At 40.1% G+C, this 25,838-nt stretch overlaps 1 protein-coding gene across 1 annotated transcript in view; it reads right to left on the reverse strand.

Annotated features, from left to right (window-relative positions):
* Positions 1-25,838, reverse strand: part of CHKA (choline kinase alpha) — a 41,446-nt gene that overhangs the window by 14,808 nt on the left and 800 nt on the right. The window contains exons 2-6 of the mRNA XM_054970112.1: positions 17,906-18,017; positions 10,646-10,699; positions 6,991-7,104; positions 6,399-6,532; positions 6,037-6,141 (exon numbers count right to left, since the gene is read on the reverse strand). Coding sequence (XP_054826087.1) covers positions 6,037-6,141; positions 6,399-6,532; positions 6,991-7,104; positions 10,646-10,699; positions 17,906-18,017 — 519 coding nt within the window. The remainder of the gene's footprint in view (positions 1-6,036; positions 6,142-6,398; positions 6,533-6,990; positions 7,105-10,645; positions 10,700-17,905; positions 18,018-25,838) is intronic.

Consider the following 25,838-nt stretch of genomic DNA (forward strand, 5'->3'; position numbering starts at 1 on the left):
GAACATTCTGTTCTAATGTATTCAACCATTAGTCCTGTCACAAAATTGGATTGAGACTTTGCAGCTAACATGGCATGGAAATCCAGGGTATCTAATGTATAATGGAATCCACAAAACAGAGTTGCGCTTACCGTAACTACTGTTCATTGATGTTTTCTGTGCAGACACACTTGGGACTGCGCCTGTGCAGGCCTGCCGATCAGATTTTTCTTTTCTAGCCAACGTCCACTAGGGGGCGCACGTACGCACCAATGCGCATGCGTGGCTTTTCCCGCCCGAGCGACATTGGACGACGTCGCCCCCTTCCCCTCAGTTTCTCCTTTGCCGCCGAATGCCTTCACATTACCTGGAAGAACACAGCGGGGTAGGAGGGAGGGTTGTGTGTCTGCACAGAAGACATAAATGAACAGTAGTTACGGTAAGCGCAACTCTGTTTTCACTGTCCGTCTTCTGTGCAGCCCCACATGGGAGACTCACAAGCCACTTACCCAGGAGGCGGGCATGTGTTCTCATTGAAAAAGAGACTGAAGTACTGCTTGACCAACAGCAGCCTCTTTCCTTTCCCACACATCTAGTGCATAATGCTTAGCAAACGTGTCAGAAGACGACCACGTTGCAGCCCTGCAGATGTCTTGCAAGGGCACGCCCCTAAGGAAGGCCACAGAGGCAGCTTGCGCCCTGGTAGAATGAGCTTTTACTTCCAAAGGGCAAGGTAACTTAGCATGCGAGTAGCAAGCCCTAACAGTCTGAGTAACCCAACGAGAAATTGATTGAGCTGTAGCAGCTTTTCCCTTCCTGGGCCCATAATAGCACACAAACAGTTGTTTGGCACATCTAAACTGTGAAGTACGTTGAAGGTAAAACAAAATAGCCCTTCTCACATCCAAGGAATGTAATGCCCTTTCAGAGTTATCAGAAGGGTCAGGAAAAACGATAGGCAGGACAATGTCTTGTGAGGTATGAAATTGAATGGAGACTTTGGGTCTAAAACGAAGGTCAGGTCTCAGAACTACTTTATTTTGATGGACCTTCAAAAAGGGAGGATCCCACCTGAGGGCCGCCAACTCGCTAACTCTGCGGGCAGATGTAATGGCGATCAAGAAAGCCACTTTCCAGAACAACCATTTTAATTCACAAGTAGCCAGCGGTTCGAAGGGCGATTTCATAAGCCCTGCCAATACTACTTGCAGTGACCATTGGGGAACAATTTCCTTGACTTGTGGAAACATGTTATACAACCCTTTTTAAAAAAGATTTCAACAAACTGTGGGAGAAAACCGTTTTCCCATCTATCTTAGGGTGGAAGGCTGAAATAGCCGCCAAATAAACTTTAATAGAGGAATTAGAGAGTCCCCCATCCTTTAGAGACAGAAGGAACTCAAACACAGACGATAACTTGCAATCCCATACATTCACTCCTTTGTCATTAGCCCATGCTTCAAAACGCTTCCATTTAGCAGAGTATGACCTGCGAGTAGTGTCCCTACGTGCATTCAGCAAAATCTCAGCTACTCTGTCAGACATCCCTTCCGACCTAGAGTGTGCCAAGCAGTGAGGCTCAGTTTGGGTAGGTTGTGATACCAAACCCCTTTGTCGGACAGAAGGTCCGGGTTCAGAGTGAACCGATAATATGACCCCCGTGAAAGCTGCATGACATGTTGGAACCAAGCTTGTCTGGGCCAAAAGGGTGCCACTAGAATCATGTGAGGCCCATCCCTCTGAATTTTGCTGATGACACGAGACAACAGTGGGAACGGAGGGAAGGCATAAAAAAGGTGCCCTGTCCAGTGTATCTGGAACACGTCTCTGAGGGAGTAGTGACCTAGACCTCCCCTGGAGCAAAATCGTGGGGCTTTCTTGTTGTCCTCCGATGCAAAGAGGTCTATGTTTGGGAACCCCCAGTCCAAAAAGATGGCGTTCAGGTAGCCGTCTGCTATGGTCCATTCGTAGCTGTCGGATCGCATGCGACTCAGTTTGTCCGTGATGACATTGGTGGTGCCAGGAATATGGACCGCATGAATGAACACGCCTCTGTCCATGGCCCATTCCCAAATCCGAATGGCCTCGTCGCAGAGGGCCTTGGAGGTAGTGCCCCCTTGTTTGTTCAGGTAGAACATCGTGGTGCAATTGTCCGTGAGTACCTGAACGGACTTCTGCTGCAGCGTGTCTGCAAACGCGATAAGGGCATAACAGACTGCTCTCAATTCTAGCAGGTTAATGTGATCTTCCCTTTCCTGCTCTGACCAAACCCCATGTGCCCTGAGGGCTCCACACTGAGCTCCCCATCCTATCATGGAGGCATCAGTCGAGATTGTGATCTCGGTTTGGATAGACCCAAATGCAACACCCCCAAGGAGATTAGTCTCATTAAACTACCATCGTAAAGCACGGAGAATCCCTCTAGGGATGGAATACCGCTTGTTCTGGGATTCATGTTCAAAATCATTAACAGACAGGAACCACAGCTGGAGAGGTCGCATGTGCAACCGGGCCATAGGGGTAACTGCCGTAGAAGAGGCCATAAGGCCCAGCAGTCTCTGGATAGCCGTTACCGACTGGAACCTACATCTCGAAAAGAGATTCACCATCCTGCCAATCTTTAGTGCAAGTTCTCTGGGCAGAAAACCTCTATTTACATCGCCATCCAGTTCCATACCGATAAACAGTATTCTCCTGGATGGGGTAAGGTTAGATTTTTTGAGGTTAACCAAAAGCCCTAACCGGGCGCAGGTAAACATCACCTTATTAATTTGGGCCAGGAGTGCATCAGCAGAGGGTGCTGCCAAAAGCCAATCATCAAGATAGGGATAGATGGTACAACCTTGTTCCCTCAAGTATGCCACCACAACAGCCATACATTTAGAAAAAACCCGGGGGGGCTGTTGACAATCCAAAAGGGAGTACCTGATAATGGTAGGCCTTACTGTTACAAAGGAACCTAAGGTATTTCCTATGACTAGGGTGGATGGCAATATGGAAGTACGCGTCCCTGAGATCCAGGACGGCGAACCACATGTCCTCAGGCATTAACTGGAGGACTGTATTTAAGGTAAGCATTCTGAACCGTTTAACGAGAACGAATTTATTCAATTCTCTCAGGTCTAAAATGGGTCGTACACCTCCATCCTTTTTGTCTACAAGGAACATCCTAGAGTAAAAACCCAAGAGGGGGTCCTGAGGGAGTACCTCCTGCACGGCTCCCTTCTCCAGAAGTGCTACAACCTCAGTCTGCAACTTATCAGAAGAGGATTGTACTGCATGGTCAGGAAGAGACAACACTGGGTAAACATCAAACTGAATTTTATAACCAACTGTAACAATGTTAAGAACCCAAGTATCAGAGGTAATCTCTGCCCATGCTGAGGCAAACTGAGCCAATCTGTTTCCAAACATGACAGATTGTTCAAATTCTAGTCAGAACTGCTTAGGTTGAGTTGCTGACTCTTTGGCATCATGGGCTTGTTGACCGCGACGTGGGTGGTAGCTAGGCCTCCAGCGCTGGAAAGAGCTCGCAGGCGGCTGGAACTGCCTGTAGGACCCGTAACGTGGATACGGTTGGTATCTCTGCTGTCGACCACGATAGCCCTGCGAGGAACGATAATGGAACCGATTCTCCGTGAATGGCCTGGTTGGGAGAATACCGTAGGAACGGGCTGTCAGCCGATCTTTACGTTTCTGCGACAGGTATTCATCCGTTTTAGATGAGAACAGACTGACCCTCAAAGGGCAGATTTTCCACTTTGTTTCGTGTCTCGACAGGCAGTGCAGTTGTGCGAAGCCACGAGTGTCTGCGGAGCACGATGGATGATGCCAATGCTCTCGCAGAGGTGTCAACCGCGTCGCGGCCAGCATTTATCTGTTGTCGTGACAATCATAGAGCCTCATCAAGCACCACCTTCGCCAACACTCTCTGGTCTGCCGGAAGCTTTTCCATGAAGACCGCCATGCGATTCCATAGGAAAATTTGATAAGCACCCATGATGGCCGAGTAGTTAGAAATTTTGAGTGTCAGGGCAGCAGACGAATATAATTTCTTGCCCAACGAATCGAGCTTCCTGCTCTCCTTGTCGATGGCTACAGCATAGGACCCTTGGTGTTGACGGGTCTGCATCTCCTCAGTAATGAGGGAAGAAGGCGGTGGATGTGCAAAGAGATACGTACAGACGTCATCCCTTGTCTTATACAGAGCTTCTAATTTATGAGATGTCGGGTAAACGGAAGCTGGTTTGTCACAGATTGCAGTAATGATTTCCACCAAACCTTCAGTGAACGGGAATGCAATGGTTGGAGGATTCCCAGACTGGACATACTGCAGGATCTTATCCTTTGGTTTCGGATCTACAGCCGAAATCTCAATGTCCAAAGAACGGGCCATTCGGATCATCTGCTCAGTACAGAGCCGGTAATCTTCCGAAGGCGAGATACGACCAGTCCCAATGATGATGTCATCAGGTGACGGGTCAGATGGAGGGCTAGGGCTGGGACCTTGGTAAGGCTCAGGCTGCCGGTAGGGCGAAACATGCCCAGGAGAACCATAGTGGGAGAACTCACTCCGAGCGTCACCTCAATACTCTCTGCCAAAAGATGGAGAATAGGATCCGTGAGACCTCGCATAAAGGGAGCCCTCCCTGTCATATCCACTTCTAGGCCAGCGATAAGGTAGATCCTCTCTACCAGCGTAGTCACCAGAAGACCGTTTATGGGCCACACGAGGTGGAGCGTCGGGCAGGTCATTGTCACTATCAGTGGAATGGTACGACAGAGATGACAGGTGCGGTGAAGGAGTCGTGGGCTTCTCCCAGAGCACCTCATCAGTCTGGACAGAAGTAGATTGTCTGTGCTTCGACTTCTTTTTTGCCTTCTTCTCGCCCTTGGAGGCTAAGGCCCGATCAGCACTTCGACTCCGGTCCATCGGATCCGGCGGTGTCAAAGTAGGTAATGGATCCGAAGCCTTTGGTTCCGACCTGGCATTAGGCTTCGGAACGAGGCTGGGGCGAGTCGGCTCCGCATGCTTCGGAACCGATGATGTTGGTTCCGGCGTCGGATCCGACGGTTTAGGAGCTGATCTGGCCGGAATGTTCGGATCCAATGAAGTGCTCTGCACCTTCGGAGTCGACGTAGTCGGCGGTTCCAACCTCGAGGGGGACTTGGAGCGATATCGTCACTTCCGAGTCGGATCCGACTGCGGAGGTTTCACATGATCCGAAGTGGAGCCCGAAGCGTCTTTCGGATCCGAGGTCAGAGTTGGAGTTCGTTGGAACCGATCCGAAGAATGGGAGCGAGGGGTGGGAATGGAGCTACGGACAGACTGTACGGCCGAGGGAGCTTCAACTGTCCCGCTTACTGGTGGCGGTCCTTTCTGAGGGGTATCCGGGGCTCCCGATGCCCTCATAGCCCTCCTCCAGAGTAGGGCATTCAATCTATTCGCCCTCTCAGCCCTGGCCTTAGGCGTAAATCGCTGACAATGCTCACATTTCTCAACGATGTGTCCTTCACCCAAGCACTCGAGGCAAACGGAATGGCCATCCGTTCTGGTCATCTTCGTCGAACAAGTTGAACAGCGTTTAAATAAAGCTTTTTCAGCCATCTCTGAAGAAAATGAATGATCTCCTCACAAAATGGCGTTTCTCACAGCGGACAGCTAGATCTTTACCGGTCAGCGGCAAAGAAGAAACTGAGGGGAAGGGGGCGACGTCGCCCAATGTCGCTCGGGCGGGAAAAGCCGCGCATGCACATTGGTGTGTACGTGCGCCCCCTAGTGGACGTTGGCTAGAAAAGAAAAATCCGGTCGGCAGGCCTGCGCAGGCGCAGTCCCATGTGGGGCTGCACAGAAGACGGACAGTGAACAAACCAGTTATCTAAGCTACAATGCAATTATATCCTTACATATGTATAGGTAATAAACATAAAGGAAGTCACAATTAAAACTCAGGCAAAGGAAGAACAATTTCTCCAATTAAATATTATTGATGGAAATATTTATAGGCAATCACATATTAAAGCTAGAAAACCAGGTGATATAAACTAGACTACTACCGCAAGCTTTTCATTTCTTGTGGCAGGTTGTAACCCAGGATCTTGTTCAGTTTTCTAACACGCGACTCCCTGGTAAACTTGATTCTCATCACTTGGTTTAAGTACCTGTGAAAAATGATATACAATTTAGTATTTGTAAACTAGAATGCTATCCCCCATATGCTGTTTTAGAGAAAATTATGACTCTGTAAAGGAATATCTTGTCACCCTGAGATTATTTTAAGGAAAACATCTTCCTATGGTAAAGGGGCCAGCTTGCATGAAATTCTCCCCACTGAGAATAAGAGCCATCCTACTAAAAACCTCGTGCTGTCATGCCAAACTATGGTATTTATAAGATGAAAGTAAAATCAGTTACTTACTTTTCCATGGTTCCAAACAGCCATTTGGGTTCTTTATTAAATGGCATTTTCATACCATGAAATCTAGCCATTTTTTCAGCTATTTCTGCCGATATATCAGGCAAGCTTAGTTCCTCAGTGTCCAGCTTCCTGCTCTGAAACATAGGTGGAAATTGAGGAATGTCAAGTCTCTTGAAAATTCCAAACAGTGATGATTTTTTTTTTGCTAGAACAATGACTGGAATGACAAAGAGCAAATATTAGCTAACTAGGAAGTGGAGAACATTCCCAACTTTTGCTTTTATCACTGCTATACTTTACTACCTTAATGCTCAGTTTCTCTGCTGCTCCAGTGAGAAAGAATGGTACACTGCAGTTTGCATCATCTACTTAGTTGATGCAAAGGATTAAAACCAGGAAACATGAGACAATGGCATATCCGCTCCTCTGCCAAGTCCAATTGTAGCATCAAATTTCAGCAACTATTGCCACAAGATGGTAGCTACTTCATTCCCCATCTTTGTTAGCAATGCAGAAATGACCTGGTCATGTTGAATTACAATATCTTGTGAACTACTCATCATAGTGTTGACTAATTATAGCTGTCACTTACAGGAATAAATTCCTCCAACCGGCCTTGTGGAAAGATTCCATACAGTTTTGGTCCAAGAGATCTCTCTGCAAGAATGGCAAACATAACACTCTCAAGAACAACAGCTTCTGCACCCTAAGGAAAACAAAACAGAACAGTTGGCACCCAGTTTTTAATGAGATATAACAAATCAAATCTGAATGTTCTGAATAAATTAAAAAAATCAAATTATTGTTTGGAATAAATATAACTTACATTATATACAGCTATCAATTAATTAAGTTAAAGATCCTATCTCTGAATTCAATGGGATGCAGTACAGCACTGGAGTGCTTAAAGTTTTACCAAGGGTGCAGTTTAACAGGAACAGGTGCTATCGTCCACTTGAAATCCATGAGATCTCACTAACAATGCCATCCTAAGAACACTTTCCTGGAAGTAAGCCTCAATGAATAGACTTCAGTAAGATTCCAAGCAGACCTGGTTAGGGTTGCTTTTAGGAGTGTGCACAAAAAAAGAAGTACATCTGAATTTTTTTACTGAATCTGAGAAAAAAATCCCTCTGGGGGCTACGCAGTGGACTGAGGGTGCATTTTTCAAGCAAACTCCACCAAATTTTCAGGAGACCTACTCCTGACTGTCCTCTAAGGAGACCATAAGTTTCAGAAAGATTGGACCCTGGGGGCCAATTCTATAGGCATGGTGCCACCAGCCACTCCACTGTTTCCTATGAGGAAAAAGTCAAAACTGATTCCCACTATAGAAAAACACTGGGGCAAGGCTGCCATGGCCAAGACACACTCCCAAACGTAAGGTGAGCTCAGCCCAGAGAAAGCCCAACAGAACCAAATTGAAGCACAGAAATGGAATCCCCCCAGAAACAAAGTGAAGCAAGGAGACCAACATCAGAGAATCACATCCATTCCACCCAAACCAAACTGAAGCAAGGAACACTGTTGCAACTTAGCCCAACAGAAGCAAGAGAATGACTCATGCTTGTGGTTGGAGACTGCATGGTTCTGTTCTGTGGTGTTTCCCCACTGGCTGAACCCAGTGGCTGGCTGCTGTGAATGACACTGGTTCTATTGGGTTAAAGATAAAGTAATGGGCTTCTATGAAAAAGATGAGAATATTGCCATGACAATGTATGGTACTAATGTTAAAATGATAAAGAAAATATATGGTGTACTTCTAAACATAAAACTACAGGGGGAAGAAGTTAAAGATACCATGATAAAATGGGCAGAGAATGTGGCGCATACAATTGAGTTAGAGCAATGGTCGCAAATGTGGAAAGGCAACTTAAGAATGAAAAAATAGGCTTCTCTGAAAGAAAATGTATACAAAATGTTTTACAGATGGCACTTAACTCCCATTAGGATAGCTAAAATGTCTTCAAATATGTCAAATAAATGTTGGAAATGTGAAAGTATGCCGGGTTCATATTTCCATATGTGGTGGACATGTAAAAAAGCAGCAGAGTTCTGGAAGATGGTCCACAGAATGATTCAACAGACACTTAAGATTTGCTTACCCTCGAAACCAGAACTCTTCTTACTAAACTACATATTGGTTCCAGTTAATAAAAACCAAAAACACCTGATTTTGAACATAATTACAACAGCTAGGATTTTATACGCAGGGCTCTGGAAAATGGCAGCTACTTCAACACAAGAAAACCTGATTGAAAAAATACTTGAGACAGCTGAAATGGACAAACTTTCGAGTTTATTGAAAGATATTGATATTATAACACATAATGACATTTGGGAGCCATTGTACACCTGGATACAGAAGAAGATTGAAGAAACCTAGCAAGATAGCATAGTCAAGATGAAGACCTTTATGGACAATAACTAAAAATAAATGGAAAAATAGAAAATAGCTGAGCCGCAGAACATAAAGAGATATCTGTAATTAGAATTATGAGTTTGAAACATATTAGACTAAATGGTGCAATGTGTTTTCTCCCCTCTCAAAAAATAAAAGAAAGAAAAACTAGCTCTGAAGGGAATTGCTACAACAGGGAAGGGAAAAAGAGAACAAAAATCCCTAGGGTAATTGCAACATTGCAGGACTATTGCACTGTTTTCATTGCATACAGCATAGTGATACAATGCAGAAATACAAGACCATTGTAGTGTGTGTGTGTTTTTCCTCCTAGATATATTGTCTCAAAACTATACTGAACCCTTCACTCTCTTCCCTAGCCTACAGAGCAAGCAGACTAGTTAATCATCCCTACATAGGATAAGAAAAAGCACATTAGCGGGAGACAAAAAATTAGGCATAGAGCTAGTATCTGCAGTAGCATCCTCATCAATTGAAGGCTAGTAGCAGGAAACAAGTATGTTTGAAAGAACTGAATATATATTACTGACATGGACATATTATGACAGCTTGATTTGTATACTGTTTAAAAGGCAGAAAAACAATACAACTCTTCCACTCTGTTAAATGAGAAGCTAAAGCAAAGGAAAAGCTTCCAAAAATAGTCTATAGTTTATATAAAGTACTTATTACACTAGAACCAAATCAATGTTTTAACAATACCATATTCAGAAACCTGTACTCTGGACAACAGGCTACTGTTAAGACAGAATATGAGGAAACAGAACGATTTCCAATTGGCAAGGGTGTCAGACAAGGATGCATATTATCTCCCTACCTGTTCAACCTCTATGCAGACAGCATATCGTTAAGGAAAGCTGGATTACATTCAGAAGATGGAGTGAAAATTGCTAGAAGGAACATTAACAATTTGAGATATGCAGATGACACCATGTTACTGGCAGAAAATAGCGAGGACTTGAAACCGGATGAAGGTTAGAGAAAGCACCAAAGCAAGATTACAGCTGAAGATCAAGAAGACTACTGAGGAACTGCCCAATTTTAAAGCTGACAATGAGGAAACCAAAATTGTTCAAAATTTTCTATTCCTTGGCTCAACCAAAAGGGAGACTGCAACCAAGAAATCAGAAGATTGAGACCTGGAAGAGCAGTTTGAGGGAACCAGAAAAGATCCTTAAAGATAAAGAAGTTTCCCTAGGGACCAAGCTCAAGATAATTCAAGTTATAGTATTCCATATTACTATGTACGGATGTGAAATTGGATAATGAAGAAAGCTGACAGGAAGAAAATTGATTGATTTGGTGCTGGAGGAGAGTTTTGCGGATACCATGGATGGCCAAAAAGACATATGTGGATTCTAGATCAAATCAAGTCTGAATTCTCCCTAGAAGCTAAAATGACACAACTGAGGCTATTGTACTTTGGTCACATCATGAGAAGACAAGATTCTCTGGAAAAGTCAATAGTGCTAGAAAAAGTGGAAGGCAGAAGGAAAAGAGGGAGATCTAAAATGAGATGGCTTGATTCAATAAAGGAAAGTAGAGGTCACATCTTTCAGTTTGCAAGATCTGAGCAAGTCTGTTTTGGAGGTCTTTCCTTCATAGAGTCGCCATAGGTCAGAGGCGACTTGACCGCACATAATATACACAAGAAAAGCATATCAAAATGAGCTTAAAAAGGAAACTGCTGAATTACTTCCATTATTCTACAACAAATGGCCAACAGAAGTATTCTGTCTGTTTAGGAACTGAAGGTTGCCAGATAGCAACACATTATGCTGTTTAAATCAGCTTGATACAGAAACTAGTAAAAGGAAATACTTACCTGTAAGTCATTTTCTTTTTGAGCCTGTCCAGAGCCTCCTTTATTACAGGACCTCTATAAATGAGAAAAGTCAACACTTACACTAAGATGCTGAATGGTCAACACAACCAAGAACTTCCAGCCACCACAATCAGGAGAGTTAGGAAAGCCAACTATACTTAAGACTTTTTACTTCCTTTAGTTTGACAGAACATCCTGTACATGAACACAATTCCTTTCTCATTCCACAAGAGACATTATATTCCATATACTTCAAAAGGATGTGCCATTGAATTCTGATTAGACTGCCTATTAGCAACAGGCTAGACAAGGCAACTAGCAACAGATGTGATCTGTGAATACAGCAATTGGGAACCAAACGTTCCCAGCTACAAAAGGTCTAGATGGGGAAGTCCAAGTGTGGTTTTACTACTGAGATGTACCCAACTGGTTAGTGCACACAGTGGAAGAAATTACATGATCCACTTCAATACACAAGACACTTGAAACAAAGCTTTCTCCAGTTTGAAGGATAAAGAAGCAATAGTTTATCCTAGTAGTAACTTGTTACCTAACAGTAGAACCAAAGTTTGCCACTACAATATTTTTAGATATAATCTTATGTCACTTCTCAAAGCAATGTATGTAAGCAAAGCCTTAATCAGTTCCAAACCTAAAGAACTGAAACATGCTCAGCACCCAAGAAAAAGCATTTTCCAAGGTTCCAAGCTGTGATTTAGCTTCCAGACTCAATGGCACATGCTTTTACTGTAACTGCGCAATTTAAAAGGCAGAAGGGATGGAACCTTTGTAGTCCATTAAGGATTTCAGAACTAAGGAAACAAGACTGTTCCATTCACTAGTAGTTTACCATGGCTACTAATGCTGGAATTCTATAATAGAACTCCTTGAACTAACAAAGCAACCTTTGATTAAAATTATGACTTATAATGGAAAAATGGAACTAAGTATGTTCTTCTATTCTAACATTCCTTTAGCAAGGACAAATTGAATAAGCTGCCACTGGTTATTTAGAGTGTCAGCGACGATTCTCAGTAGCTTATTTGCTTCAATGTGAAATAACCCATTTTCCATCTAATGTAGTAATTCTTCCAATTAAACTATTATAATTAACAAGTGTACGTTACTGTAAAGCTACATTAGTTTCAACAAACATAAATTATTTTAAATATTCAACAAGAAAATGTAAACTGCATAAAAATTGTAATATTACACAACTAATATGCCATTGGCACTATTCTAACCTACTTCTTAACCAGCAGTCAAAATTGCTTATCTCTTAGAAATATTTCCTACTTAATGCTCCCTTATAATGGTATAATCTTCCATCAGAAACAAAATGGGTAACAGAGGTTTTTTCCAGGACCTCAAGTAGTATCCCCTTTTAACCTACTTGGATCACACAAGTATCAAAATGGTGGGCAGCAATTTTACACTTCCAGTCTTCAAACATCCAGCAGTTAGCCGTGTTAGTCTGTAGTAGCAAAACAGAAAAGAGTCCAGTAGCACCTTTAAGACTTACCAACTCTACTGTAGCATAAGCTTTCGAGAACCACAGTTCTTTTCTTCATCTGACGAAAAGAACTGTGGTTCTCAAAAGCTTATGCTACAGTAAAGTTGGTTAGTCTTAAAGGTGCTACTGGACTCTTCAAACAGATGCCTATGAAATAAAATTGCACAAACGATTTTAGAAATAACTGGGATGTGAAATTCAAGAGCTTTCAAAGAAAAACAATTCTACAGGGTTCTTTTGCTTATTTTAGTCACTGCGTAACATCTAAGAGGAGACAGGGACTTCAAATAAAAGGGACTTGCTTCTAAATAATTTTGTTTAGAATTGAAGCATCTGTAAGAGAGCTTCATTTTATCTGAGGAGTTGACTTAGTGCTGAAACAGAACAGAGCAGAGGATTCTTTGCACAATATAGGAAGACTGTACTATATCAACTAATACAAAGCTTGAATATTACTTGGAAACTTTAAAACTAATGTACTTGTATAGATTTCCTTAAGTACTTGTGAAGCAAAAATATCAAATATATCTACTTTCCAAATTGAATGTCCAGCTTCCAGGGAGATAACAGAACAGTTGTTGTATAGTCCCTGCTGATAGTTATTGGGGAAGATGTTTTACCAGAAAAGGCTGTTATAATGGTTCGACTGCCTAGAATATAGAGACTACTGATAAGCAGGCATCTATATACCATGCCACCATCTTTGTGAATAGAACATGTTGTCAAATTCCTTTCTGCTTATTAGCTAGAGCTGTCTGATATGCAGATAGCTGGCTGCAACCATAGGTAGCTGCCATCATAGACCTCAATTCTCAAAACAAAGGCAAAGCTACAGCTGACTGTTAAATTAAATCTAGTATTCCTTTGTGGTGACAACTGAAGAAACTGCTGTGACATAAGAAATTTTAATCTTATTTTTACTACTACAGGATAATTTTTAGTTGTATATGATTTTTCTTTTGGAAATGAAATACAGGAATAATTCAACAACCAAAATGAAGTAGTATTGATTACCAGCACAGATCTATGCTGGAAAATATATTTTAATGTTTCAGACTAAAATGATGCTTGGAAAAAAGCAAACTTATGTAGAATAGAGAGAAAGAACTAGAATAGAAATGGTTTAACCACTTACAAATACTGCATGAAACAGATAGATGGAATTTGGTGAGCTTGTGAAACTAGTTACTTTTGTACCGAATTTCAACATATCAACTCCCAGTTCTTAAATACTATATTTATCAATAAATACATAACAAACCTATAGATAAGAATGCATATTATGAATCTAGGGCTTCAATATTAAAAAAATACTAATATTGATGCCTTAAGCACAGTACAAAAGGTCAAGATGCAATTTCACCAAAGTTAGAATGCAAGCCTGACATCTACCACCTTGAAGAGTTTCCAAAAATCTTTACAGGATGGGCAGTTTCATTACTAACCCTTATGATAAGATGACTGCTTACCAATGGCAACCAGGTACGCAAATCTGTGTTTTAATATTAAAATTTGTGTACAAAAGCTGTGATATTGGGAGTCACACTTGCCTGAACAGACAAGCTTTTCAGAACTGAGAAACAAATGTGTGGTGCGAAATATTTTTATTGACAAAACAAGATACTGGGAATTCTGAAACAAACAAAGTTCTATTAGAAAGGGGACAATATAAGAGGCATTACTAATGCAGGTCCTATAAAAACCGAGAACATCCTTTTTTCTTCTGATCAAGTTACCATATTTAAGGGAGCAGAAGGAAGGAGAGATGTTTAATCAGCATTCATAGCTATTATTTAACTGCTCAGACATTAAAAAATATTTGCAAGGTAATTATTTTCATCGTAACTCAACACCCTGAGTCATAAAGAAATGAAACTCGTAGAGAATGCTCCAACTTCAGAGATCTCATACTATACCGTGAATCGTGTCTGTCACCTGGAAACCAGAGTGCTCTAGGCACGATCGCATGGACAAGCCTGCAGCAGAGAACACATGCACATACGACTAAAATGGTACATTACCCCCAAAAGACCTTTAATGCCACCCAACAAAATATATGCCCTTTAACAGGAGTTCAGCTACCAATCTATCTGCCCATATCAGGCATTTGCAGTTCTTCCTTGCTACAAGACATTGAGGGCAAGAATCACATCAATAACAGAATATTACAATTAGAGCATTCTACATTTGCTTAGCACAAGCAGTAAAAAAAAGCAAAGTGAGTATGAAATGCCACAGAATTGCAGTCAATACTCTAAACCTTGTTTTCCAAAATGAAATGACGATCAGAAACTAAATGAATATTAAGTAGTCATTTACCCCCTACTATATACAATATTTTGATCTATTAATAACAACAAACCAAAGGAAATGGAACAACTATATCCAGTCTCCCTTTACATGGGGTATATGGGACTTATGCAACACTGAGGACAACAACCTTGCAAATATTAGCTTTTTTATAAGCTTACAATAGCAAAAAGTTATATTTATTTCACCTCAAATGTAAAAGCTTTTCTTGAAAATTGACATCAGTATTTATAAAATAACTAGAATGAGTTTCTTCACTGCACAGAAAAAACTCTTTTCAAGCAAAATATTCAGTCCAACAGGAAGACAAATATTTACTACATACAACAGGATATATCTGCTGCTATGAAGACATGTCTTTTTAGGTTTTGGGAATCAAGGAAGAGAAGCTTGAATGTGATGTGTGCTTGATAGGCAAATGCACCTATTTGTTTAATTAAAACCGACTCTTCTCAAACAGATATATGTACTCTTAAAAGAGTAGCTCAGCGATATTACCCAAGATTCTCAGTTTATATCAATCCCTGCCAGGCTGACAGCTTATACAAATCAACCCAACTCAGCTTACTTCTGACCTCATATAATACATGTACAAAACGGTGACTTAAAATAAAGCTGTTATGATTAAGGAGGAACCATACCCTTTCTAAATGGCAACTTTAGCCAACTTTAACCATTTATACTGAACAGTGGGTACTGACATTTGTGTCTTCCAGAATTTGATAGGCAAACCGGAGTAATTTTTAATATGGAAATAATAGTTTGAAAACGCTGGTAGCCTCCCATTGCCTTTTTGAATTTTGGTCAATGGGTAAAAAAGTGAAACTTCTTTTGAAAAAGTGGCACCTTCTTCATGTATCTATAAAAGGAAAGTCAAACTCTAGTTGAAAAGCCTTCTGTTTAGATCACAAGATGCAACCATTAAACCATATAAAATGGCAACTGGGAAACAGTAATAAGATAAATAACAATAAGAACAGTTACTGCCCACCTTACTTGTGCCTATAATTTAAACCAGCATTTCAGGCCCTTCTTAAAATATTAATACCTCTAGAAAAGAAATTCTTTATATCCAAGATTAAAAGGTTTGCAACCAGTTCCTTGAAGTCTCAGATAAAAGATCTCCATCTACAGCAAAATCAGTTTGCTTAAGTACTGAAGATAGGTCTAGAAGAGACAAATGTTTATATCGAGACCCTCAATATAATCTGAAAGTTTTACCTTGGAACTTTCTCTGCTTACTTAACCCTTAGTGAACTGCACCAACAAGAGCAGTCATTTCACTGCCACTATGGAAATAAAGGATGTTAGATATCTCAAAAGATCTTAAAAACCAAGAGAAAACAAAGTTATGATGTTAACATTCAAATGATTGGTCAAAAGACCTTAAAGAAAAATTCAGGGCTCACTGGAAAAAATTTTCATGAAATGACACAGAAGGCAGCATGTTAAAAATATGAACATTGAGGGAAAGCATTATGCATCCACATTTTGATTCATGTTTCTATTAGCTTATATGTTATTAGAATTTTTTTCAGAGTATTAAGATTATAACAATTTGAAGCATATCGTTCATTACTAAAAGTAAGATCCTGAAAAAACTCTCTCATTTTTTCCAAGTGGAAAATTAGCAAGTTAGTATATTGCTACTTTTTAAAAAGATAGCCTTTATTTCCAAAACATCTAATCAGTTCATCATCAGAATATTTAATAAAATTAAGTGAAGTTACACTTGAGCAGCTAAATAATTTAAGAAAAGTCCTCAGTGTTACTGCAGCTGCACACATTTCACACCAACTTTACTCCAATACCTTGCCAAGGTGGGCAAGAAGAAGATAGGTTTCAGCCATAGATTTCTAAATCCAAGTATTTTGTATTCTGCAACACAGAAACGAGTGGTCATACATCTGATCACGTTGGTGATCTACTAATACCCTCATGGTATTTGCCAATAATTATATGAAAGTGTGAAACATTATGTACAAAAATGAAAGTATATTAATTGGAGATTTGAATACAAGCAGCCAAAGTTCCCTTGGAGGATCAAATACTTACAGAGAAGGGGTTGAGCAAGAGGGAAACTCTACCCTACTTCTATAAGCATTTAGATATTCGATATGCCCTACTCCCTACTGACAATCTCATCTTCTGGAATGAGAGCAGTATACAAAGAAATTAGTCATCTTCTCTAAGAGGCATTTGTATTTTAAGGAAGAAAGGGAGTACAACTTCTCCAATAAGATCACAACCACTTATGGCTATTGCCATTATTAACTATTTCAATGCACTGTACAACTGATATTCTGCTGGAGCTCCTAGAAGAGCTGCACACATGCTGCTGTAGATATTCAAGTGTATACCACTACAGGAACAAAGGCAATCTTTTGGTTCTTTCTATTGACTACACAGTTGGAAATCCAAGACTGTCAGTATTTACACAGACAGCAAATTTTAACACAAGCTGCTCAGCAACCAAAACTAATTTTATGATGCTGTTACCCCTAGAACTAAAAACCATGTCCTGTGCACTGAAGAGGAACAGAACAACACTATACATTCTTAATCAGAAGCAAGCTGCACCAAGCTAAATGAGACTTGCTCCTGCATAAGCATAGGGATACTTGTATTGTTTGTATTTTAACTAAGCAAACTTTCTTTAAAATAGAAAGCATAGCCTGGCACACTGCAAGCACAATTTGTGTGTGTAAGATTGTGTGTCTGATGCAGCCCTACTCTTCCCTTTCTCCTTTACATATGTGATCGGTCAAGAAAGGAGAGAAAAGAAACAGGACTCGAACAGGAGTTCAAGGGAGTCCCCCAAGAATAGGCAATGTACCTGCAGTGGATCATGCCCCATGTTTTGTAAATTTTCATCTGTTTTAATAGGGATTAATATGCTTGCAGCCAATGGATAACTGTAATACTTTCACAAAGCCATAACATGGGAAAGAAGAAATTGAGGAATTTCTGCTAAATGCTCTGCTAGGTTACTTTATCAGCAGTAAAAGCCTGACACCCACGTTTTGGAAGAATGGTTTTTGAAAAAGACTGGTATAATACTAGTTTCTCAAAGTTAGTGATCTTATTCCCTTCTACTCACAGATAATTTACTACCGATACTGATTTCTCCTTTTCAACTCTACAAAATTTAGAAAGTAGATAAGACAAAACTTGATTATTAAGACTCCAGGTGATACCCAGATGCATTACTGATGAAAATGAAAAGCAAGTCACATTGTAGCTGAAAACTCCAATGGAGGTTTTTGGTTTAAAAAGCCTTGCAAATTCTAAGCACTAGATAATGAACAAATCTAGACTAAAGAGATGCCATTTCTGGACAGTAAGATCATATTTGCAGCAAGGTCAAGTTTCAGTATTTTCAAACCAATACTAATGAAAGTTGTCTCAACTCTTGCCCGCTCCCCACAAATACTTACCATTTGTAGGATTGCACCATATAAACGAAGAAGAACTGTACGTGGTTCATCACCAATAGTTTCTATGGTATCAGGTAATGAGCACTGGAATAACATGTTGCTGAGGCCTCCTCTATCAAAATAAATAAAAAGCAGTACATTTTATGTTAGGTCACTCCACACAGAGGCATACAGCAATTCATATTTCAAAGCCATAAATCTCTGAGCACAAGAACTATTCAACTTAGGCCTCACTTTTCTATTTCTTTTGCTGAGCTAACATTGCTATTTGCTAGATGATTGTCATGTGCTTTACATGAGCCTGACTTTGAAAATAATTCAGAAAACTCAGCTCATCCAAAATGCAACAGCCAGGCTACTGCCACTGCAGCATACAGAGACATTATCACCCCAGTGCTGAAAGATCTACACTGGCTGCCCATTTGTTTCCAGGCACCTTTAAAGCCCAAAATGGCTTGGGACCAGGGTACTTGAAGCACCACCTTCTCCCATATTGTCCAGCCCACACCTTGAGATTTTATCTCACCTACTCTGTGACCCCTGCCTTCAGAAGTGAGGCAAGTGGCAATCAAAGAGAGGGCTTCTTCAGTAATGGCACCTCACTTATGGAATGCCCCTCCCCTTGAGGCTCTCCTGGTACTTAGGTTGCTCTGTTGCCAGGCCAAAAAGTTTATGTCCACTTGAGCTATTAAGGGGCTGATCTTTTAATAGTACTTCAGTCTGGAAACTGTTCATTTTAAGCTGTCAGTGGTCTGTTTTTATGGTCATGTTTTCATGCTGGCCTTCTAATGCTGGATTGTAATCAATATCTATTATTATTGTCTATTATTTTTATTTTGTAATCAACCTCAGACAGGTTACTGGAGAGGCAGCGCAATTTTTTTTCTAAATAAATTTGCAACAACACACAAAGCTACCTTATACTGAATTAGACCACTGGCCATCAAGGTCAATATTATCTGCTATGACTGGCAGCAGCTCTCCATGTTCTCAGGCAAAGGTCTTCTGCATCACTTATTACCAGACATATTTTTTTTACACTGGAGAAGCTGGGTGTGCGTGTGAATGCGCTACCTTCTGCATGCCAAGCAGAATGCTCTACCACTGAGCTACAGCCCCTCCCTGTAAGGTAGTTTTTATTAATAGCTTGTGCTTAGTTGTAATATACAATATCTAAAAATGCATTTTATAATTAAAATTAGTTTAGAAAAAAATTATTAAAAAAATAAGATCAGGCAGAAATGCTGCTGTATGCTTTAAGCATCACAAAAAACACTGTTTAAAGCAGGTTATGATGGGCAGGACCATAATCAGTAGAGTATATGACTAAATTCAAAGCTTGTCTGTTGAGATTAAAGCGGTGGTTCATACAAAAACATTAGCTTGCTGTAACTACAAGAGACAGGTATTGGTTTTATTCAGTACCTTGCACTTCACACTTGATATCACATAAAAGGGAGCTAATTGTATGTATTTGTTTCAAAAAACCATACAGAAGTTTTCCTATTTTATTCCCACAACCACCTTGTGAGATACGTGGGACAGAGAGAGTCATTTGTCTCTATCACATAGTCATTTGTCTGTGGACAATGACTATGGACATCTGTGGATATTTGTCATTTGTCTGTGGGCAATGACTATCCCAAATATCCTGCATTTTCTATTTAGTCACATTTCTCAAATATTACCATCGTCACAACACTTGATACATAAATTAATTTTTGAGGAATGTGCTTTGAATGTACTTCATGCAGCTTCTTAAAGACAGTATTTTGGAGATAGCACTAAACTTAGGAACTAGTTTGGACAAGGGAAACTAAGTGATCACCCTAAGTGATCACCTAACACAAATTATGAACTTTAGAATTCAGAAACAACTCTTACATTTCAAGTTCACTGCCTAGCACAAATATCTAGCAATTTGACATAAACAGGAAAGTATGCTGGTATGTACAGTATGTATGGGAACTGAAAAATCAGAAGTATCACTAAAGTAAATGAGCATAATGAATACTTGGGAAAGTGCCCTGGAAAAACCAAGGTGGTGCATATCCTCTGTAGTAGCTCCCATCTTGTGGAATAGCCTGTCTGAGGTGGTCAGGAAAGCTTCTATTATTCCATATAATGTGCACAACAGCAATGTTCGGGAGAGCATTTTTATAAAGGGATTTGATAAATAACTGTAGTAGAATGGATCAGTTCAGAAAGGCATCTTTACCATGGAATAGGACTGTAATCTACTGCAACAATTATTGTATCATTTTACTTTTACAGCATTGACTTCTACCTTTGTAATTCCATTTTCTGCATTGCTTATAGTATACCTTGCCTCAGATCATTTGTGTTTTCTTCTGCACACCTACCCCTACCCTATTGCATTGTTCACTGACTATCTTATGGTTTCTGAATGCATTGTTTTATATTCTGTAATTTGCCTTGAATCTCAGTGAGAAAGGTTGGCTATAAATAAAGTAAATAAATAAATTTCCCAGGGATCTTATGGCAATGCTATATCAGTGTTCCATGGTTTTAGAGAGGAGCAGAGGCCTCAAAGAGAGGTCTCTTGGGATGCTGCTACCAATAGGTCATTTTTGAAAGAATTTAAAGGAGCACCAAGCCATGGCTTGGGAGCAGCATTTAGTCCATCACACTCCCAGGAGTGCAAATGGGTCACAGATTTGTGAAACTGACTTAAAAATCAAGCTCTGTTCCAAGGGTTTTTTTTTGGAAGGGGGGGGGTCTTCTTTGGCGCTAGCAATTTCAAACTGATCTGAAGGAAGCTTCCCCATCACATGTGTTAATGTGAAGTGTCGACAATCCTAACTGTTCAAGGAAGGGAGGAGTGCTGCAAGTGTAGCTTACGGTTTCTTAGAGACAAATGTTATTCTGAGGGGGGGGGGGCACTACCACAGAGACCTAAGAACAGAGGCTGAGTTCTGGAGAGCAGAAAGCTAATGGCCCACACTCAGTCCCTTTTATCTTGAAATAAAAGGATCTCAGGTGTAAGACCTGGGAAAGATCTTTACACCTGAGACCATGAGCAGCTGCTACAGGTCATAGATAACCAAGATGGACCAATGATCTGATTCAGTATAAAACATGAAGAACAGACAGAAGCCAGGCACAATGACCTTCAAACTTTATTAAGTGTCTTCCTTTTGTTACTTTATGATTGCCTTTTGTTCTCTTCCCTGTTTCTCCTGTCTCCTGCAGTCCAAATGTAAATTGTGGACTCTTAGAACTGCTTTTTATGCTTACAAAACTCTGAAGTTTTGTAGTAAGAAAAAAATGCTTACTACAATCTCACTCTAGCCTGGAAAATGGCTTCTTATCTCAACACAGTCGACCTGGCCACCTGGATTCATGCTATAGTAGCATCATAACTTGACTATTGTAATGCATTATACATTGGTTTCTCATCTAAGTTAACTAGGAGGCTTCAATTGGTGCAAAATGTTGCGGCTCGACTATTATCGGGAGCGAGCAGGAGCTTGAACATCACTCCCCTCCTACAGTCACTCCATTGGCTACCCATCAGTTACTGTGCTCAGTTCAAGGTATTGGTTATTACATACAAAGCTCTTCATGGCCTTGGTACAGCATACCTACGGGACCGCCTCCCTCCCTATGTCCCTCCATGGAAGCTTCGCTAATATGAACAGGGTCTCTAGCAGGTGCCAGGTACATGAGTGAAATCAACAGCAGCCCATACACAGGCTTTCTCTGTGGTGGCCCCTACTCTATGGAACGGCCCACCTGAGGAGGTCAGGAGAGCCCCCACCCTCCTAGCTTTCTGCAAACAATGCAAAACTGAATTATTCTAAAAGACCTTTTTCTCAGCTAAGAGGACAGTATTGTAGGAAAAAGGTCCCAGATGTTCCGCTAATAAGTTAAGAACCATAGATTTCACCATTATGTTGCCTTACATATTATCTGTTGCTTTAAATATGAACTCCTATATACTGCCTGTGCTTCATGCTATTTAATGTAAGTCCTAGAATTGGTTATGTTCTGTTTCAACAATTCTTCAACCCCATATTGGATCCTTGCCAATACTATGTCTTTGTAAACTTGTATTCATTTACCCTATGACACTGTTTATGGAAACGTTCTTGACACTGTATGGAAATGCCGGCCCTTGTCTTTGCCACTGATTGTACTAATCTCACACTAATCCGTCTTGAGTCTCAGTGAGAAAGGCGGAATATAAATGACATAAATCAAATAAATAAAGTGCCATGTACATTGATAGAGTTTAAAACAGCCCCCATCCACTTTCTATCATTACAGTATAGAGATCCCGCCTCTAGTCTTCCATCTAGCTTCAGATCTTATTAATCATACAATTTATACATAATAAGACAATTCTAAAATAGGTAGAAAGAATGTTTCACAAACAGCTTTGGTAAGACTTCCCCCCACCCTCGGAACTTGCCTGAAACAGTGCAGATACTGGCCATGTGTTCACACAGTAAAGAGCTCAAAGGACTTTGCTCTCACTTGCACAATACAATCATGTTTTGGGGGCAGGGTCCTCTCCTCTGAGAAAGTATTATGTTGGAACTTAGAGCAAAGAAGAATTCTGAAAGCTACTTGTAAGACTGTCCCATTTCCTCTTAGGTTCAAAAGCAAAAAAACCCCCAACTTTTATTTACTAAAAAAAAAAAATTCAGAGTAACCGGAACAAGACATGCTACTACTATTCACAATCATCTCACGCTTGCCCCTGAAGATTCCTTCCAGTGGAAAAATTTCATTTCCTTATTAATTTACATAAAGCATAAGGGGAATTCCAAAAAGCCTGTCAGTTGCTTTTGCAACTCCAGAAGTAATGGAGAAATACCCATGACAGAAATCTGTTGTGCTACCATTCATACAATTTAAAGGGCAGAAGGAAACATTCTACAATTTTTAGGCATATACTGGTAAACAATTAAAACAGCTTTCAAAACTTAGTGTTCCATCTACTGGAGGCAGAGTCAGATTTAATTATTAAAGCACAAAGCCCAATACTTACTATATGTCCAGAGCATCAAATTGCTTAAAATTACTGCAACAGCAATCAATGCTACTTTATTTTTATTTACTTCATTTACCATCTTTCCCCCCTAACAGGGACCCAAAGCAGCTTAACTATTCTCCTCTACTCCATTTTATCCTCACAGCAACTCCATGAGGTAGGTCAGGCCACCGCAGCAAGCTTCCATGGCAGAATGAGGATTTGAACCTGAGTCTCTCAGATCCTAGTCTGACACTCTAACCACTATACAACGCTGGCTCTCAATAGGTAACCAATGAGCGACTAACAAAACATGCACATGCCATGACTCATGCACATAGACATCACTTGGGACTTTCTGTATCATAGTTTTGAGAAACAAATGCACAATTGCTCATGTAGCACATAATCTCCATTTTCTTGTTGCACTTTTAATACCAGTCCAGAGTACATTTCCCTATCATTCAAGTCGTAATATACGGTCATTGGAAAGGGAAATTTTTTCCCTAGTAACTTTCAGCTGTTTCAGAGCTAGGATTTACCTTGAACCCAATCTGCATCTTATAGCATCTATTATCAGTCCTTTTCTATCACCTAAAAGAGACATGCACCAAAGCAATGCCAGTTAGCAATCATTATATGACACCTACTAGTCTTTGCTCAGGCTAAAATACGTAAATCTGGTGCTAATCCACAATTCTTTTGGGCATTATTTAATTGCCCATTCTTACCTGAGGTCAAAAGTACCTGGTATATAAATATAATATAACCCAGAAACCATGTACCACTGGCATAACTCTTTCATGTACTGCAGTAGCAAGGGAAACATAAGACATATTAATATGCTAGCTAATAGAAAATAGTTGCAAAGTAATTAAAATATCTTGGTTTCACTTTATATTAGAACCCTATGGAGGCTAGAGGTTTCTGCAGAAGTTAAAACATATATTCAAATTCCTAGTTTATGGGGAAAGCTGAATTTCAGCAAATAATACCTTCAACAATACTGCTGCAATGCTGCCAGGAGAGCAAATGTGAAGCCTGTTTTCTTTAAAGAATAAAAAGAAAAAAGCTCTAACTTTAAAACAAAGAATCCATTTAAAATACACAGATTCTGGATGCAATACTAAGCATACTAAAGAAATACTTGGCAGTTACTATGACCAAATTTACTTGTACAGGATTTACATATTTAGGACTGGGCTGCGAAATCATTCTATATGTTAGTTACACTGTAATGTAACAAATTTTACAGCAATGTAGTTTGGCATGGCTAGAACCACTTGGATTTCATCCCTGAACACACACTGAGTCTGTCAACTTAACTAATTAAATTAAGTGCTATCAAGTCACAACCTACTCAAAGTACCCCCTCATGGGTCTTCAAGGCAAGAGATTGTTAGGTTGTTAAGCATCACCTGCTTCTGCACATTAACCCAGGTCTTCCTTGGTGGTCTCCAATACAAGCACTAATCATGGCTGACCCTGCTTAGTTTCTAAGCTCTCACAAGCTTGACCCAGCCTGGACTATTCAGATGCTACTGTCAGCGTCACTATTTAACTGTAAATTCATTGAAACAAAAAGATAACTCAAAACAGGAGAGCAAGTCTTTTTATGACACAGTAAAAAAATACTTGTTATGAGTAAATGCAATAGTGCTTTCAAAAATAGTTGATTCTTTCGTTAAAATGCAAGTTTATCAAAACAAAATTTATGGCAGTTGACCAAAATGGAACCTTCCACTCCCAATTACCCATACTATATAAAAAACTAGTTATCCACACGAAGTTAATGATATTACTACAGCAAGAAACCTAACAATACAGGAACTTGTTGCCAGATGACTCATACTGCTCATTCAAGAAATCTCATGATCAAAGCTGCACACCAAATTCTCACTGCTCAGAAACCACATTATGACTGGTGCTTAAGCCAAGCTTTAAAGAAATTGCCTCACTGTACATTTTGAACTGTACATTCCTGAAACATCTGTTTAAAGATAGGAACATGAACAATTTCAGTTTATTAATGTTTCAGAACAAGAGGGTACTCCTTGCTGTTAAACTGAAACATATTGCAACAGCCTCTAAGGTGACCAGCAACAGCACATAGTTAATATAGCAATGCATTAGTCTGTTTCACAAAGTGAACTGTATGACTATCACACACTTGAGAAATACATTTCAGTTTACTTTGCCACACTTTCATAGTGCAAAGCCATGCATATTTCTCACACACATGACAAAACAATGTAGCGGTGCAAACCACTTCATAGATTGAAGACAGATTTTTTTTATTTTGAAAGATGTACGAAGCAACACTCACCCTATGCTCTCAAGGAAGGTTTTTAAAAAATGGTTTGACCAGTGATGACAGTGAAATAAAGGTGTACCTTCATGCCTGTGTATCACTAAACAGTAAAAATCTCCAGCACTAGAACACCAAATTTTAGTGATGCTCAGAGAGAAAACATCAGCTCACTTCAGTTATCACATCAAACTATGGCTAAAAATGTCTATTATGTTTTAGTGGGATATCTCAAGTAACAAGCCACAACTTGCAAAGTGGATTTTCAAGCCATGTTTTCTGTTAACTATATGACATACCATGGTTAAAGCCTACCTTTAAAAGCCTGTGAACTACAGAAATGGAAGCACAGAACAGACAGAAAACAAGCCATACTTAAGTTCTAAACCATAATTTGCATGCATATCATAGTTCAGAGTTTCTTTACTGAGCTACTGATTTGCTTGCTTAATTTCTCCTCCAGAATCTTCAAATATTCTGAAAGGCAGGGCAAAGCGTTCCTTCCCATTAACTACCTAAACACAAACTTAGCAGCTGTTTGAGACCACTGGGTTGAATCAACAGTAACAAAACACAAAACGTTCCTAACAACATCCTCCTCCGGGAACCAATCTGCAAACCCACCT

The sequence above is a fragment of the Eublepharis macularius genome, chromosome 2 (genome assembly GCF_028583425.1).
Source record: "Eublepharis macularius isolate TG4126 chromosome 2, MPM_Emac_v1.0, whole genome shotgun sequence".
Classification (NCBI taxonomy): Eukaryota; Metazoa; Chordata; class Lepidosauria; order Squamata; family Eublepharidae; genus Eublepharis; species Eublepharis macularius.